Here is a 19101-nt window from a genome sequence, read left to right as displayed (position 1 = left end):
GGAAGGAAAGTTATGACCAACCTAGATAGCATATTCAAAAGCAGAGACATTAGTTTGTCAACAAAGGTCCGTCTGGTCAAGGCCATGGTTTTTCCAGTGGTCATGTATGGATGTGAGAGTTGGACTGTGGAGAAAGCTGAGCGTTGAAGAATTGATGCTTTTGAACTGTGGTGTTGGAAAAGACTCTTGACAGTCCCCTGGACTGCAAGAAGTTCCAACCAGTCCATCTTAAAGGAGATCAGCCCCGGGATTTCTTTGGAAGGAATGATGCTAAAGCTGAAACTCCAGTACTTTGGCCATCTCATGGGAAGAGTTGATTCATTGGAAAAGACCCTGATGCTGGGAGGGATTGGGGGCAGGAGGAGAAGGGGACGACAGAGGATGAGATGGCTGGATGGCATCACTGACTCGTTGGACATGAGTCTGAGTGAACTCCGGGAGTTGGTGATGGACAGGGAGGCCTGGTGTGCTGCGATTCATGGGGTCGCAAAGAGTCGGACACGACTGAGTGACTGAACTGACTGAACTGATCATATTTATCTACAATTACCTCTTGTTGGGTTATTTCAAATTGTTATTTATACACATCTACTGAAAGTATGCCTTAGGATTAAAAGGAGTATTAATGTACTTTGGATAAATCTTGTTAAAACACATTTGATGGTCATTTAATATATTAAAAGACAATATATCACATGTCCATGTTTTCCAGTTTGGTTTACAGACTTAACATACTGATAACTGCATTTACATGGCCTTGAGCTAAGGTGAGAAGATCAGAATAGTACTGTATATAGTTGGAGGAAAAATAGCAATAATTAAGAGATATTATAATTCAAAATTATATTCAGAAATAGTTTCATCCTGTGCGACAGGAAGTACATACTGCTCCACATTATTTGTTCAGTGTTATGCTACCAATGTTCAGCCCTAATATTATAGTATATAATAGTATATATATTATAGTTGTATGTGTTTTATTAGTGTAATGACTGAACTTAAATATGAAACTTAAATAATAAAACCAGAAGGTGTATATATTTTAAGAGAAGAAATGATTAGCTTGAGCAATAGCAGGAAAATGCAATTTTAAAAAGAAAACCTCAAAAAAGCTTTTATAGTCCTATAGCTAATAAAATGGTCAACTGAAATATAAGGAAGTAAAATGCACTTTAGTTTTTCCTATTTTTTAATTATTTATGATATCGCAGAACTACCTATGGAGGACCAAAATCTGTCCATGAACAGTGTTACTTTAAGCTAAGAACAGTCTTTCCAGGAGAAAGCTGATGAAAAGTCCCAGCCTTAAAACACGTCTGTTAAAATTATGAAGTTAAACTTATTAAATTTTAGCAAATTTTCAATCAACTAAAAAAAAAAAACAATAAATTCAGGATCCTCTTAGTTTTAATTAAGGAGAATTAAAAGTAATGTTCCTCTGAAACAGTAACATATACATAGGTTACATAAGGCCAATATATGGATAACAAAGGACAAATGCTTTAATATAGCTATGAAATTATATATTACTTTGATCAAATCAAAACCAAATATAACTAGTCTACAATTATTCTAACTGTCCACAGTCACCATTAGACAATAAGTGTTAAAAATCTCTCATAACAAAATCTCTCATAACATTTAAATAGACATTATTCAAGGATTAGAGCACTATTTTACCAGCTGACTCCAGGACTACCAAGAGCAAAGATAAGACTGCAGATAACTAAACCTCTGATCCAATGGTGAGAAATAAGATCTATTTCCCCCCCAAAAGTGTAAATATTAGAAAGCTAAGTAAACACCTGCATTACTCTCAACAGGTAATACCTGTAGATTTTTATCTAATGCATTTCTTTTAACTTAATTAGAATGCAAAGAATATAGTTATAATTTTAAGAATAAATAGGTAACACAAAAGCTCCATGTAGGTGTATTTTAAATGTTTATCTATAAAAATTTTGCACATATATTTTTTTGTAGCACTACAACTATTAATAAAATAAAAAGCAAGTTACCAGAAGTTGGAGATTTGCAGCGATCTTCTGGGACTACTGCCCCTTCACTAATATCGCACAGACCTGCTGAAAAACAAAAGCCAGACCAAGTCATACCATATACAAGATTATGTAATTGCAGTTGTACCTGCTATTTACAGTACATATCTAATGACAGTCCATTTTTAAAAACTCAGCAGGTTATCAGACTACGCTGGCATTGATATTATGTTCAATAGCTTTGAGACAGGAATATAGGAGCATTCTGATATTAAAACTAATACAGAAGTCATCAGTTAAATAAGTAACAATTTTCAATCTGCTGTTCTCCAAGGACATTAGACATAACACAGGATTTTGTTCAAAGTCAGTGATTTGAGGGCATATGATATACTGCTTATTAAATTTCTCTTGAGGGAAAAAATTTATTTGGTTACTTTTTTGGTGATTTTTTTTTTACATTATAGGGACTCTCAACTCATATCTCAAAGTTGTTTCTGCTAAGTATATTTCAAATATACTCCCTTAAATATTACTGACAAATAATTAATAAAATATTTTGTACCATCAAATTTGCAACATTTAAAATACAATCATACCTTGTTTTATTGCATTTTGCTGAAATTGCTTTTTTTGAAAAACAAATTCAATGTTGTGGGTCCCCTGCATGGAGATGGCCTACAGAGACCTTTTTTTCAACAGTATTTGTCACTTCATGTTTCTATGTCATATCTTGGTTAATTCTCATAATAATAACAAAAGAGTTTGAAATATTACATTTAAAATGATCACAATCTTTAATGTTACTATTTTTAATTGTTTTGGGGCACCACACACCACACTCACATAAGATAGCAAACTTAGCTAAGAAACATCTGTGTTCTGACTGCTCCATTGACCTGCCCTTCCCATCTTTCTCTTTCTCTCTCTCTCCTCAGGCTTCCCTATTCCTTGAGACACAAAATTAAAAGTACATCAGTTAATAACCCTACAATGGCCTCTAAGTTTCAGGTGAAAGGAAGAGTCAGTCAGTCACTCTCCGTTCTCTTTAAATCCAAAACCAGAAATAATTAAGCTTGGTGAGGAAGGCATGTCAAAAACTCAGAAAGGCTAGAATCTAGGCCTCTTAAGCCAAACAGTTATCCACGTTGTGACAGCAAAGGAAAAGTGCTACTCCAATGAACACATGAATGATCAAGTGAAATGGCCTTAGTCTTTAGGCAGAAAGCTTCAGTAGTCTGGATAGAAGATTCCATCAGTCACAACATCCCTTTAATCCAAAACCCAATCCAGAGCAAGGCCCTAACTCTCTTTAATTTTATGAAGACTGAGAGAGGCATGGAAGCTGCAGAAAACTCTGAAGCTGGAAGAGGCTGGTTCATAAGGATTAAGAACAGAAGCCACCTCCACAATATAAAAGTACAAAGTGAAGCAGCAAGTTATCCAGGAAGTCTAGTAAGATAACTAATGAAGGTGGCTATACCAGTCAACAGATTTCCAGTGTAGATGAAACAGCCTTATATTGGAAGATGCCATCTAGGACACTCATAGCCAGGGAGCTTGGGATAGCTGGACAAAAGCTGCATGTCTAGGCCTCAGAAGTTATCAGGCATGAAATCAACATATGTGCACGTTATGACCAGTATCTGCCTTTCTATTCCTCCGGTAAAAGACATAACGTCACAATCTTTACAGTCCCTAAGAGAGCTCTTACAGTAACATTTAGAGAATGCTAAGTACTGAATTCGGAGAAGGCAATGGCACCCCACTCCAGTACTCCTGCCTGGAAAATCCCATGGACGGAGGAGCCTGGTAGGTTGCAATCCATGGGGTCACTAAGGGGGTCGGACACAACTGAGCGACTTCACTTTCACTTTCACTAAGTACTGAATTGGGCTTCCCAGGTGGCGCTAGTGGTAAGGAACCCGCCTGACAACGCAGGAGACATAAGGGACATAGGTTCGATCCCTAGCTCAGGAAGCTCCCCTGGAGGAGGGGATGGGAACCCACTCCAGTATTCTTGCCTGGAGAATTCCACAGACAGAGGAGCCTGGTGGGCTACAGTCCATAGGGTCACAAAGAATCAGACATGACTGAAGCAACTTAGCACACACGAGTACTGAATTGAGTTTATAAGGAGTGTCTTCTATTTTGAACTGTGTATTACTGTCTTCATTGAATAGGGAGCTTTTGAATGACAGTTTTTTTTTTTCTTTTTAACTTTCATCAATCTAATGATTCTAGAAAAAAGCAAAACTAGTTCTTTATAATTCTAAGATGATAGATTAATTATAGGTATGCATGTATTAATCTCTGACATAATATCTATATATATAAATAAACTTTTTCTTGATAAAGCCTTAAGATAACAGGTCTTTAAACAGTAGAGATATATGGAAATAACTCGTGTCCATTGGTAGATCCATAGATGAAAAAGAGTTATAAATATACAATGGAATATTATTCAGCCATAAAAATGATGAAATTTTGCCATTTGTGACAACGTGGATGGACCTTGAGGACATTATGCCAAGTGAAGTAAGTCAGGCAGAGAAAGACAAATACCATGTGATCTCATATTCCTCAACTAAGTAAATCAATAGTGATAATATATTCCAGTATTACAATGAGCCTGAATAAAAATGAGTACTGAATAAAAATAATCAATTTTGAAATTTTAAGTCTTTGGTATTTTGTCAACTGTTTGAGCAAACTCTGGGAGACAGTGGAGGACAGAAGAGCCTCGTGTGCTACAGTCCATGGGGTCACAAAGAGTTGGACACAACTTAGCGACTGAACGACAACTAAACTCTATAAAAATGTAGTGAGAGATGTTAATTTTCCTTCTTAAAATCGCCTAGGAGGAATCATTTAGGAAGCTAAATTCAAATGTGATAGGAATAATTTAGTTATTAAATTCTGGAATAAGCTAAAAATCCCTTGCTTGCTTTCCATCTGACTCAGGGTAAAAGCTAAAGTCAAGTTCAAGAAGACTGGTTGATGTATATGATCCTATGGTACATGACTGTGGTATTTATTATGTGACTATGGGTATCCCATTACCTCTCTGACTTTATTTCCTCTCCTACCTACTTCACCATCTCCCTGACTCTTTCATCCACACTGACCCTTCACTGTAACCTTCAACTCACTAGTTACACTGCTTCTGAGCCACTATACTTGCTATTCTCTACCTGAAATGTTCTCTCTACAGACATCCTCAAGGAGAACAGCTGTCTCCTTTAAATCTTTGCTCAAGATGCTCTATTTAGAATGTAACACCCTTGCCACTATTTCAAATCCCCCTCATTTAGTTATTTTTTCCTTTGGCACTACTATGCAACTTATTATATATACCACTTATCTTTTCAAACTCTGTCTTTTCCAGTATAATGTGAGCTACATGAGGGTAGAGAATTTGGTCTGTTTTAATACTGTTCTGGCTGAAAAGTTTGTTTGGGCTTTTCCATAAGATGGTATGTGTGTGTGTCGGGGGGTGTCTGACTCTTTGAGACATGAATGGACTGTACCCCGCCAGGCTTCTGTGTCCATGTAATTTTCCAGGCAAAGACATTGGAGTAGGTTGCCATTTCCTACCCCAAGGGATCTTCCCGACCCAGGAATGGAACCCATGTCTTTTTGCCTCCTGCACTGGCAGGCGGATTCTTTACCACTGCACTACCTGGTAAGATGGTATAGAAAAACCCAATTGAACTTTCTGGTCAACAACCCAGCAGAATTACGATAATCAGCAGATACATATATGTAGCTAGAATACTTCACCACCCCTACTTGTACCCTGTGAGTTTCATAATTTTTATTATGAAAATACTGTAGATATTTTAGTCAATAGTTCAACTGTATTTTAAGACAGCTACAAAACACTTCAATGACAATGTTTTATCTCACAAAATACTTTCATGAGTGCCATCATATTCTTTATGAAAACCTACTAGCACCAAGTAGTAGCAAAAAAAAGTTTCTCCATTCATACTGATCTATTATGAAAGACGGAAGAACAATTTCATGGTATTTGGGCTTCACTTCAAGACTATATGCTAAAATATACACTTGAGCAAAAAATTCTTTTTTGCATCAATGCAATCAAAGAATTTTAGTAACAATTATTCTATATTTGATTTAATTTAAAATACAAATAATATATATCAGAAGCAAGACACAAATATTTTTAAAATGTTAAAGTATGTTTTAAAATAATTTTCTCTTAATTTTTAACTTTTTATTTCTCCTTAATATTGTTCAAGTGAGCATAACAACAATAACATCTTAAACTGATAAAAACTTAAGTAGTTCTCCTGCTTACACATTTATACCTAAATGTGTAACTCTTCAATACAAACTGAAGCAAATAATAATATGAATAATATGATAATGCTTATTAAAGAATAAAATAGGATGCAATGGAATGCAAGAAAAAAAATTAAAATCACATGGCAGAATTGGTCTCTAACCTTGGATGAATTTAGGTATTTAATTTCTAGTAATTTTATGTATGCTATGATGAGGTACTAACAAGAAAAGAAATTAATTTCGTGAGTAATAAAACTTTTACCACTTCTTCTCTATCAAGACAATGTTTAACTTTCTGACACTATATATTAATTTCTTTGCTTTATAAAGAAACTGGATTGGAACACAAATATTTCAGTAGCTGTTTTTCATTTCTATATTATGAGATGAATTTAAGTAATGAGTATATTATTTTAGATATAGAATGCTTTAATAGGCTCTTTTAAAAATAAATGAGAAAAAAATAGTTTTACAGACAAAATACACTGTCATGACTTTACTGACGTGGAATGAATAACTTACTTAAAAAAGAAGAACGGAGTTTTTTCACAGATTCAGAATATAAGCTAGAAACGCCGCACATGCAAGAAGTCGTAATCAGCATGCCTCAGTGAAGCAACGAAAAGCAAAAGAAAAAAAAGGAGACAGATACTAGAATGGTATGGTTGGGACAACAATTTCTGCTGAAGATAACACATGACAAAATGATCACACAGACAAAAACAGAAAAAAAATATTCAACTATTGCCAAAGTGACAGTAAGGTCTATAACCCATCACCTTTTTCTTTTCTTCTGTCATGAATTATGAGAGGTATTTAGTATCAGCAAAAAATGTCCTGAAAGCAACTGAGAAATGAATGTCAGAAAGAATTTTAATTCAGAGAGACTGAGTTAGGAGATGCAGATCAGGGCTTCCCAGTGACATTCTGCAAACAGGTTAGGTTACATCTGCCACAGATGGAGTTCTCTTGAATCCCTGGTCCCCCCTGGGCAGGTCCTGGGGAGTCTGGAGCTCAGAGGCCAGTTACCACCACTGGAGGCCCCATTAACATCTGTCTACATGCCAGAGATCCAGTGTCATTTTCTGTGTCTGCCATGAGGTTTGGAAAAAAAAAAGGTGAGGCGTACTGGTATAAACAGCTAAAAATATATATGTGTTCCATGAGGCATTAGTACTGAAACATTTAAAATAAGATTAATTATCTAGCAAACACAAAAGAATGCTATAGAGAGAATTCTTAATGGATCTGGGCTTGCACTTAATCCAAGCTGTCCAAGAATGCTGTATCTCACAGAGTTGAAATTCACTTTTGCATCTACATTCTTTTTTCATGTGGGAAATTATTCCTTTGATACTCAAAACAATAAACTGCTGGTCTCACACTATTAAACAGTAAAAGGGACAGAACTATAAAATTAACTTTTGTTCTGTAATGATAAATTTTCCTGTCATAGTAATTTAGCTAAAGAAGTCTGAAACTGTGGTTCCTTCCCAATGTTAAATAAAACCCTAAAATATTAAAAACAAATGCATAAACTAATAACAATACAAAACTAAAAAGGAGGTTGATACCTTTTACTATTTTTTTTGACAGTTTATACAAAACAGATACAATCAGATAAGCTATTTACCTAATGGAAATACTTATATTCACAGAAGTAACTTGGCATTTATGGAAATCCTAAAGCTCAGGATTTCTTTCTTTTTACCTCCTGAAGGTTGTCGAGATTTACGAGGAGATCGGGGTTCTCTCCGATAAGGATCATTGGAGCCATACAATTCAATAGTGCCCAGGTTGAGGAGTACTGCTTTCTGGAGGTAGTCAACCATCGCAATGCCATTACAATTGCCAAAAACTACCCTAGGAATAGGAAAAGAACAAACATTTTAGCACAATTACATAGTTGGAAGAAAATGTAGTCTATAGGGTTAAAAAAGCATGATGGGTCTTTAAGAAAACTCCTTTTGAAACAAAACACTATTATAGACATGCAAATACAGGTTACATATGCCTTCTGATGGAGCTGTGCAGATCTTCTGTATCAATGTGTACAAATCAACAAGAAAATCTGATGTAGGAGTTGAAATTTAACCAAAGACATAAATCTCCACGCTAAGCAATAGGACATCTATTTTTCTGACTATTTTGAATTCCTCAGGGGAAAACATTCGTTTCTACTGGGGAATAGGGCATTATACATTTGGAAAAGTTTTGGTAATCCCTACAGTCAAGAGTCGGAGAAGGCAATGGCACCCCACTCCAGTACTCTTGCCTGGAAAATCCCATGGACAGGGGAGCCTGGTAGGCTGCAGTCCATGGGGTTGCTAGGAGTCGGACACGACTGAACGACTTCACTTTCACGCATTGGAGAAGGAAATGGCAACCCACTCCAGTGTTCTTGCCTGGAGAATCCCAGGGACGGGGGAGCCTGGTGGGCTGCCGTCTATGGGGTCACACAGAGTCGGACACGACTGAAGCGACTTAGCAGCAGAAGCAGCACAGTCAAGGGTAAAACATAGAAAGCATAAATCTCGGAGGCCTCCCTTTGGGGTATTCCAAATACTTTCTCAATCATGAGTCGGGAAGTACAAACAAACTATGAATAAAAACGACTATGAATGAAGGAACTTTATTCATTTAAGATCCCGTAAGCCAGGTGTTGAGAACTAACATACATAGAGGGGCTATATAGGTAAGTAAAACATGCCAACTAAGGACTGTGGTGACCTGAAGAGTGAACAACTCATCTAAACAAGGGACGCTTCACCTCAGCTCCTGCTAACTATGGCCGACCAGGAATGGAGACATGGGTTAGATAACCGAACTTTTCAATTAAAGCTCTAAATATGGATCTTCACATTAAAAAGTCTTGGCAACTAGTTCAAATTTTAAAAATACACAAAAAAGCCTAAACAAAATATAGTTGTGAACCCAATCAGGACTGTGAGCAACTGATTTGCAACTTCCTTTGAAACATTCTACTGCTTCTTATTTCCGGTTTGTTTCTCTTATGGCTGTGGACAGCAAAATATTAAAAAAAAAAAAAACAAAAGAAACGTCTGTACTTTCACATTGTGGAACAGCAAATAAAAGACATTAGAGAAGACTATTTCAGACTGTAGCCAGTCTTAGTTATGTGTACAAATGCAAGAGATGGTGTAGGTGGTAGTAGCTGTTAGAAGGAAGAGGAATGAGTTCCTAGGGCTAGAATCAAGGAAGGAGACAGTGACCTACACAAGATGAACAGCTCTGGACCAAACAGTTGGCATGTGGTTTCTCTTTTATCACAATGTTGATTTAAAAAAAAATAATTTTATTGATTGATTGATTTCTGGTTACACTGGGTCTTTGTTACTACATGGTCTTTATCTAGCTGAGGTGAGCGGGGTTACTGTCTAGTTACAGTGCGTGGGCTTCTCATTGCAATGGCTTCCCTTGTTGCAGATCATAGGCTCTAGGGCAAGCAGGCTTAGGTAGCTGAGGTCCGTGGCTCAGTGGTTGAAGCTCCTGGGTTCTACAGCACAGGCTCAGTAGTTGTGGTGTACGGGTATAAGTTACTCTGGGGACGTGGGATCATCCCGGACTAGGGATTGAACCTGTGTCTCCTGCATTGGTAGGTGGATTCTATACCATTGAGCCACCAGGAAGCCTGACAGTGTTGATTTTTAAAACAAAAGTAAATACTTTATGATTCTATCCTATTATATTAAAAAGTATGTACTACAAACACTATACACTTGAAGGCATGAATTGATAAATAAAAACACACCTGAAGTACAGATGAATACTTTACTAAGCTATTACTATGTCTTTACAGTTTTTACAAGTTAACTATGGAAGGAGAAAGAATAAATTATGCAGCTATGGTTCAACATTTACAGAATCAATTTAGAACATAGTCTTTTTGGTTGATGTTAGACCTTTATTATACCAAATATTAACAAGGAAATTATTTCTCAGAGTACATCAAGGTGAGGACAGATTCACTGATCCATGAGATATTTAACTTTAGATAAGGAAGTAGTAATAAGCACATCCAGAGTAAATTATTCAGAACAGAATTATGTTCCAAATCAACACTGAATTTGATCTGACATTGAAGCTTATACAACATTTTAAGTGATATAATAAGGATCACCCATTCTCTTTTTAAAAATATAAAAATGCATGGAACACAATGAAGAGACACAGAAATACATAAATTATACTTACAATCCATAGGAAGAATTAACTGCCAGACTGGTTATTTGTTGTGGTGGTTCTCCACCCACCCACACCAACTGTATAACTAATTCTGTCTGATAACCTGGAGACTGTTTAAGTGGAGAACTTTTAACTCTGTAAGAAAGGAAAACGTGTTGTCTTTTAACACATCTTCAATTATCTTATTAGCCTATACAATTATAAAGTCATCCATCAATAACTATACAAAAATAACTTTATATATGAAAGTATATGATATAAAATGCAAAAATCAGAATCCTGTCCTCTAGAATCATTTAATCTAGCTGGAGATGCAACATACAGATAAGCAACAAATCATAGGTAAGTTCCACATATAAATTGGGGAGGGAGGGGAGAAGTGAAAGGGGAGAAGGAGGAAGTAGTTAGAGAGGAATGAAAGAAGACCAGGGAAGGATGCAGAGAAGAACAAAGAGAAGCTGCATTCTAAGTCTTAAGAGGAAAAAAAATCAAGTTACAGAAAAAACCCAAGATAGAAGAGTAGACTTAAAACTTGAAAAAGGTAGAGTATAAGTAGATGAAAACAGGCCTAAAACATAAGGAATTAAGGAAAATGTATAAAAAATGTGAGCAATTTTTGTTTGCATAACCACTTTTACTACTAAAAAATCTATTTTGACTTTGAGTTGGTAGTATTTTTGATAGCATAGAAGTCAAGTGAAGTGAAAGCTGCTCAGTTGTGTTCGTCTCTTTGAGACCCCATGGACTATACAGTCCATGGAATTCTCCAGGCCAGAATACTGGAGTGGGTAGCCTTTCCCGTCTCCAGGAGATCCTCCCAACCCAGGGATTGAACCCAGGTCTCCCGCATTGCAGGCAAATTCTTTACCAGCTGAGCCACAAGGGAAGGCCAAGAATACTGGGGAGGGTAGCCTTTCCCTTCTCCAGCAGATCTTCCTGACCCAGTAATCAAACCGGGGTCTCCTGCATTGCAGGAGGATTCTTTATCAACTGAGCTATCAGGGAAGCCCCTTGATAGCAGAGACTCTTCCCCTCAAAACTGCTGCTGCTGCTAAGTCACTTCAGTCGTGTCCGACTCTGTGTGACCCCATAGATGGCAGCCCACCAGGCTCCCCCGTCCCTGGGATTCTCCAGGCAAGAACACTGGAGTGGGTTGCCATTTCCTTCTCCAATGCATGAAAGTGAAAAGTGAAAGGGAAGTTGCTCAGTCGTGTCCGACTCTTTGCGACCCCATGGACTGCAGCCTACCAGGCTCCTCCATCCATGGGATTGGCCAGGCAAGAGTACCGGAGTGGGGCGCCATCGCCTTCTCTGCCAAAACTGCTGGATACTGTCAAAAAACTGCTTTTGCAAAAAAGTATGCTAACACGATAAAGAAGTAGGAAAGCCATAGACAAAGATTAACAAGTGTATATGTTTGGTCACAGTAGAAGGTATGTGTAGTAAGAATTAAAAAAAAAAAAAAAAGTCACTATAGCGAGATAGGCCAGGGCCAGACTTTGGAGGGTCTGTGAGGTCTGGCTGCAAAGGTCTGATGTTGGTAGAAAGAACTCAGGGCTCTGAAATGCTTGAGTGTGAGTCTTGGTTCTGCCACTTAATGTCTTCCTGTTTGAAAGTGGGAATATTTTACTTAATCACAGAATAAGGATACTGTGAGTGCCTATGAGAGCATTTTTTCAATGGCCAAATTATGCAAAAGGCATACATTTTCATTATTAAAGAATTAAAAAGACAGTGAAGGGTTTAGGAGAAATATTTTGGGAAGATTAACTGTAGAACTTCGCAAGATGAACTAGAAGAAGATGGCTCATGAGGAACTTCCTGTGATTCGTGTGATGCAAAATAATAAGACAGATTTGAAACGCATGAACTAAGTCTCAAAAAGGTTCATAAACTCCATTAAGGTATATACCTTGCAGTTACTTTTAATACTCCAGCAGATGAGGTATTCAGTATTTATGGAATGAATAAATGAGCTGCAGGCTAATTAGAGGCGGAGGAGGGGAGAAAAAGAAGACAGTGATTCTAAGTTTTGAAAAAGAAAAAAGGTGGTCAGGAGGAACAGCCAGTCTTAGAAGATGTGGTAACTTTGAGGGGATGGGGTCTTCAAGTGAACTATTCAGCAAAACAGTTATACTCACTTATGTTGAGTGAGTTCCCACAAAACTTATGTTGGTTCAACTTGTTATAAGCATGTTAGAGGGAGCGAAGGAGGGGTTTGTCTATAAATGTGAGACTTTCTAAGAATAAAGTTACTAAGCTAATACCTTTATTATTTGTAAACTTCAAGTGAATTTGGAAGATAAAATTTTTATAAAATATGAGCTATCTGTGTGACTACTTTTACTATTAAAAAAATCTACTTTTACTTGTTGATTTTGATTGCACAGACTCTCCAGTAATTGTTCTTGTAAAACATACACAAAGCCTGGTTATTCTAATGATTCTTGAGGCTTCTGCCTTGGAGTAAATGTATAAAGAAGGACAGCTGGAAATCTTTTCTATATTTAACCTCCTGCCACTGAACTCAGAGAAGCCTTTGGATCATTTAGTTGGTATTTCCATGAAGAATACCACAACACCAGACCTCTTGCTGTCATATTTGCTAGACTCAGTCCAGGTGAAAAAAGGGTCATGATGTTGTCCAAGTTTCTGAGTAAATGTGAATCACCAAGAGTACTCTTAAAATGAACTGAGTTGCAGTCACAACTGCCTGTGCAAAGTCTGCAAGTTAATATACTCAGAACTACACACTGGCTGAAGCAGAAGTTCTAATTTTCCTCCGGGAAACACCCACTGATCGGCTACAGCCATCCACCTCAAAAGACAAAAATAAACACTGAGTAGCATTTCATCTCCACAGAGAGACAGCCTCTGTTGATACAAGCATAGCCTGCAGAGACTGAGGGTGCTATTTTCTCCCTGTACGAATTAAATAAGCTTCAAGTAAGTATCCACTCTCCCTCTGGCATATTTATGTGCACCTTAGATTCTCAGGGCTGCCCTCATGGTTCAGTTGGTAAAAAGTCTGCCTGCAATGCTGGAGACTTGGGTTCAATCCCTGGGTTGGGAAGATACCCTGGAGAAGGGAACGGCTACCCACTCGAGTTCTGACCTGGAGATATCCATGGACTTATATATAGTCCATGGGGTCGCAAAGAGTTGCACAGGACTGAGTGACTTTCACACTTAAATACTCACACTCAGATTTTCAAGAGCAGGAACAGGCATTCAGGGATAATTTCAGATAGGCATATATGGGCACATTTTAGATGTAAGTGATGAAGACACACAGAAGTCATGGAATTCTCATTTTACTTAGTATGAAACAAAAACATTCTTAGGCAAAAATAACTTTAAACAGTGAAACATGCTGAAAAAGCCTCAACTGGTAAAAAATTAGAAATCAAATCAAGAAATGATGACATATGTTAGATTTTAAAAATACAAAATGAGGGCTGGGTGGGCTTTATGTTTAATGTTTATAATGGTTATATGCAAGTTATCATTTTAATGTTTTTAATATATTAATTTGTTTACTTTTTTATTTTATTTTTTAACTTTACAATATTGTATTGGTTTTGCCATGTATCAACATGAATCTGCCACAGGTATACATTTGTTTACTTTTTAAAGACAAAGGGTAGAACTTATTTTTATGAAAAGCTCCGTAATTTGTACAAATGTATTTTAAATTTAAAAATAATGTTTAGAGGCCTGGCAGTTTCAAAACAATTTGTCTGATGTGACTAATACCCTGAAAAAAGCACAATTAAAATACTTAAAAACAAAATCAAACAGTTACTTTTAAAAAGTTTCTTCAAAAGACAATTATGTACAGGGAGGGATGGAGTGGGAGGCTGGGTTTATATAGAATGAATAAACAACAAGGTCCTACTGTATAGCACAGGGAACGATGTTCAATATCCTATGATAAAGAATACTGGAAAAGAATATTTAAAAAAGAATATATATATATATATAAGTATAACTGAATCATTTTGCTGTACAGCAGAAATATAACACTGTAAATCAACTATACTTCAATGGGGAAAAAAAAAAAACAAAGTACAAAAATAATTTGTACAAAAAACAAACAAAATCTAAGTATTAGTTATTTTCACATCAATGTAGTTATATCTCTGACTTTTAAAATTGGTTTTTGAGATTGTGGACTAAAACGATGTGTAGTTAACATGAATTGCATTTACCTGAAAACTATTAAAATGGTACAAAAAAAAAATTGTATATATATATATACATATATATATATATATATATATACACACACACACACACACATATATAATTCAAATTGCCTGTGATTTAAAAGTCACTAGTGAATATGTGGATTTTAGACAAAAATCTCAAACTTGTTACCAAAACAAACCTCAAAGACAAACTACTTTACATGCTTATAAACATTAAACAAAAAACAGAAATATACATGAAAATCAGAAGAAGTGACATTAATGTAAATTTTTACAAATTTAAGTTTAAAGTACTACAGAGTAAGTAACAAAAGGGAAAGATGTAGAATTCTTTTATTGCCAAGTCTCATTCTATCTAAACATGCCAGACTAGCAGAAAGGAAGTATACGCATGGGATAGAAAGGAAAGGCGTGGGGTAGGGAGGGCGGGGAGAGAGTGAGGGGAAGGGGGAGAGAAAGAGGGTAGAAACCTAAGACCTTTCTAAGAAAGTAGCTGCTTAACCTCAATGCTTATATTCTGAGGTCAGATCAGGTTTCATCCTCCGCACTACTGACATCCTGAGCTGGCTAAATCTGTTGTGCAGCACTGTCCTGTGCCCTGCAGGATGTTTTGCATCAACCCTGGTCTGGGCTTCCCTGGTAGCTCAGCTGGTCAAGAAACCACCTGCAATGCAGGAGACCCTGGTTCGATTCTTGGGTTGGGAAGATCCCCTGGAGAAGGGAAAGGCTACCCACTCCAGTATTCTGGCCTGGAGAATTCCATGGACTGTACAGGCCATGGGGTTGTAAAGAGTCGGACACAACTGAGTGACTTTCACTTTTCACACTAGATGCCAGTAGCACTCCTTCCTGTTGTGACAAATATTGTCTCCAGACATTGCCAAGCATTCTGAGGAGCAAAATCATCCCTGTTTGAGATCCACTGGCATAGAACACAATCTCAAATTTACGTAAGCATATAAAGATTAAAAAAGCTGTACTTTTCTATAGATGTATATCATGAGTGATCGTGATATAAAAAAATCTGCTTTATCTCTGGTTGAATGCATTTTTGATTATGCAGACATTCTCCTCGGCAACTATTGAACCATTCAATAATGGTTCTAGTAGACCTAAAGTCAAAACAGTATAAAGCCTGGTTCTTTTAACAAATGAAACTGTCTTTCTGACTACCCTCCCTATCTTGAACCTACTACAGTCTGCCTTTTGCCCCCAACTTTTGTATTCAATCTCTGACATTTTCCACACACTTTCAGTCATGACCCTAATTGACTTCTCTTTATACCCTACTTGACTTCTCTGTAAATATAATACTTTTAATCATCAGAGAAGGCAATGGCACCCCACTTCAGTCTTCATGAAATCATTCAGTGATTTTAACTCTCTCTTTGTTTTCTTTCTATGCCATTTATAAGGCTCATATGCTTTAAAAGTGACCAACCTAGACAGCATATTAAAAAGCAGAGACATTACTTTGCCAACAAAGATCCATCTAGTCAAAGCTATGGTTTTTCCAGTAGTCATGTATGGATGTGAGAGTTGGACTATAAAGAAAGCTGAACACCGAAGAACTGATGCTTTTGAACTGTGGTGTTGGAGAATAAGCTTGAGAGTCCCTTGGACTGCAAGGAGATCCAACCAGTCAATCCTAAAGGAAATCAGTCCTGAATATTCACTGAAGGACTGATGCAGAGGCTGAAGCTTTAATACTTTGCCACCTGATGTGAAGGACTGACTCATTGGAAAAGACCCTGATGCTGGGAAAGATTGAAGATGGGAGAAGGGGACAACAGAGGATGAGATGGTTGGATGGCATCATCAATTCAATGGACACGAATTTGAGTAAGCTTCAGGAGTTGGTGATGGACAGGAAAGCCTGGCGTGCTACAGTCCATGTGGTCGCAAAGAGTTGGACATGACTGAGTGACTGAACTGAACTGATGCTTTAAAAATTTTAACCATTCAATAATATAAAAGTAAAAATAAATTTTGTCCAATTTACTCCTATAGAAAAGCAAAATGCATTAAATTTGGATTTCTACAATAAATGCATTTACATAACAATGCTGTGATATTAAAGAAGATTCAGAAAAAGAAAATGATTACCAAACAACTTTATCTCTAAAGGCTGAAAAAACAGAATTTTCAGAATGCCAGAAAGCAGTCAACGTGTACGTTTGATCCACATATAAACCCAGACTAAAAAATGATGATGGACTGAGAAGAATGAGCTAGATACAGAGGAAAAATCCATGCTGGTCTATCAGTCGGGTTTAGAGATCAAATCGTATTACTTTAGGGATAAAATCATGGAATGCAATCATATTCTTCTTGGTGCCACAAAAAAATGAGTTGGATTAACCACAGTGAAATGCAGAAAGAGAAGTGGTTATGTCATTTTACTCTGTCATGGGAAAACATTACTTAAGTTTACTAATGCTTATAATTTATCTAAATTAAAAGGTAAGTTCCAAACCATCTGTATTTTTCTTTAACTTACTTCAAACAAGGGACATTGTCCCGAAGCCCATCAGATGAACTGCTACTGGTAGAAGGATGAGACTGAGGAGGGATGGGCTGTGGATTGGCACTCCCAACTGGTGTTGGCAAAGGTGGTGCCTGTTCACCCTCTGGGGTTTCCACATCACTTATCTCATACAACAATCGAACTTCAAGCATCTGTTGTAAAACAAGACAGGTTACCCTCTCCTAACAATTCCTCTTCATTTTGTTAGTTTATACATACACACATGTACACTACAGTGGAAAGAATATTTTTAAAGGAAAAATTTGGTGAGGTTAATAAGGTAAAGATTTCACAAAGAAAAAAATGCTTCTGACTCAGCTTTTTAAAAATAATTGTGTGTTTGTGTGCAAGTACATTCACACATACACAATATGATTTTAGGATTTATGGCACTCCTGTTAGTACTAAATTAGATTAGGCTCATACTTATATTAGCTTTCCTTAAATGAAACAGAATGCATTTAAAGATTTAAATAAATGTTCAGTAAAACGATATACATAAAAATATGCCTTTTCTTCACAAAAGGTAAATGCAATGTAAATATTGAGGTGTTTTAAAAATGACTACAGATAGTCTCCTAAGTGATTTGAAAACTTAAATGTCAGACATTTGACATTGAAAATAATTAAGAGACTACTACCGGAATGACTTCTGTAATCACTTCCTGTTTGCTGAATCTATAAATAATGACATGAGCTGAAACTCCAGCTATGCACAGCATTCTACTTTCGGGACACCAGGAGATGATCTGAATGGCATATGGATCTTCATCCACAATGTCTGTGTTTGGCTTCTCATCTTTATTTCTTGACTTTTCAAATACTTTAGATGTCTTTAGTTTATATAATACTTGTAGAGTTACTAAAAAGAAAAAAAAAGGATAAAATATCTTAGTACAAAAAGAATAAAAGGGAATATTTAATCAGTCATATCACATCAGAAAAACTGCCTGTTTTTTGAATCATATTTTTATTCCTATGTCTATATTTCTCTCATTCTTTTATATAATGTATTCACTATACTTCACTGACCAAAGAATGTACACTCGTAGTCATTAAAAAAAAAAAAAAAACACCATCACGATGAATTTAGATTACCTGAAAAAATGAGTAATGAAAAGATTTTATAAAAAAAGAAAAGCATAAATAAAAATAATAAAGCACACATTTTGCTCTACAGAATTATTTTCTCTCTGAAAGGTACCACTATTATCTAACACACTTCTTTATGATCAAACATAATATACCCTGAGTTAACTGGATTCTAATTTTTTCATTAATAGTGTTTGTACACTACTCATTCAAAGCATTCTTTCCTTTTTGCTAATGTAACCACTGTATATAATTCACATAGACAGCATAAACTTTCATGATATAAGTTTAGAATCAGACACTAAAATTATTGAACAGATTTATGCTGATTTAAAACATAGTCTCACTTCTCTTATCTCTGAGTTAGGAAGAGAAGGTTTGAAAAAATACTGAAGAAAGGATTTGAGTATTTCTGCTGAGACTTTTTCTTGATTTACTAATTAATATCCTTCAAATATCTTCATCTATTATAAATTCTACTCAAATACTTGATAAATCAAGCATTAACTTTACAGCCTCTAAATTTCAAATTAAATGTTAGCTATGAAATTATATAAAACAGATTACATAAAAGCAATATTGCATAGCATGTAACAAATAATATTCAGAATACTTACTCGCAGAAGCATCCCAGAACTTAATCGACCCATCAGCATGCCTGTGAAGAGCAAATGAATTAAGAATGTGTTGACGAAAAATTTTACACTATTTTTCTCTTTGAAGTTAAATATATTGTTACTTAAACACAGTTACCAAA

The 19101-nt window shown here is 36.1% G+C and overlaps 1 protein-coding gene across 5 annotated transcripts in view; it reads right to left on the bottom strand.

Annotated features, from left to right (window-relative positions):
* Positions 1–19101, bottom strand: part of STXBP5 (syntaxin binding protein 5) — a 157331-nt gene that overhangs the window by 41209 nt on the left and 97021 nt on the right. For 3 of the 5 annotated variants that reach the window (XM_055535890.1, XM_055535893.1, XM_055535895.1), the window contains exons 14-19: positions 18962–19002; positions 17894–18114; positions 17226–17404; positions 10524–10649; positions 8020–8171; positions 2019–2084 (exon numbers count right to left, since the gene is read on the bottom strand). In XM_055535890.1, coding sequence (XP_055391865.1) covers positions 2019–2084; positions 8020–8171; positions 10524–10649; positions 17226–17404; positions 17894–18114; positions 18962–19002 — 785 coding nt within the window. The remainder of the gene's footprint in view (positions 1–2018; positions 2085–8019; positions 8172–10523; positions 10650–17225; positions 17405–17893; positions 18115–18961; positions 19003–19101) is intronic. The other 2 variants (XM_055535892.1, XM_055535894.1) reach the window with 1 other exon arrangement.

This window comes from Bubalus kerabau, chromosome 9, assembly GCF_029407905.1.
Source record: "Bubalus kerabau isolate K-KA32 ecotype Philippines breed swamp buffalo chromosome 9, PCC_UOA_SB_1v2, whole genome shotgun sequence".
NCBI classification, from domain to species: Eukaryota; Metazoa; Chordata; class Mammalia; order Artiodactyla; family Bovidae; genus Bubalus; species Bubalus kerabau.
Note: the sequence above shows the minus strand (reverse complement) of the source record. Positions and strands in the feature narration are given on the sequence as shown.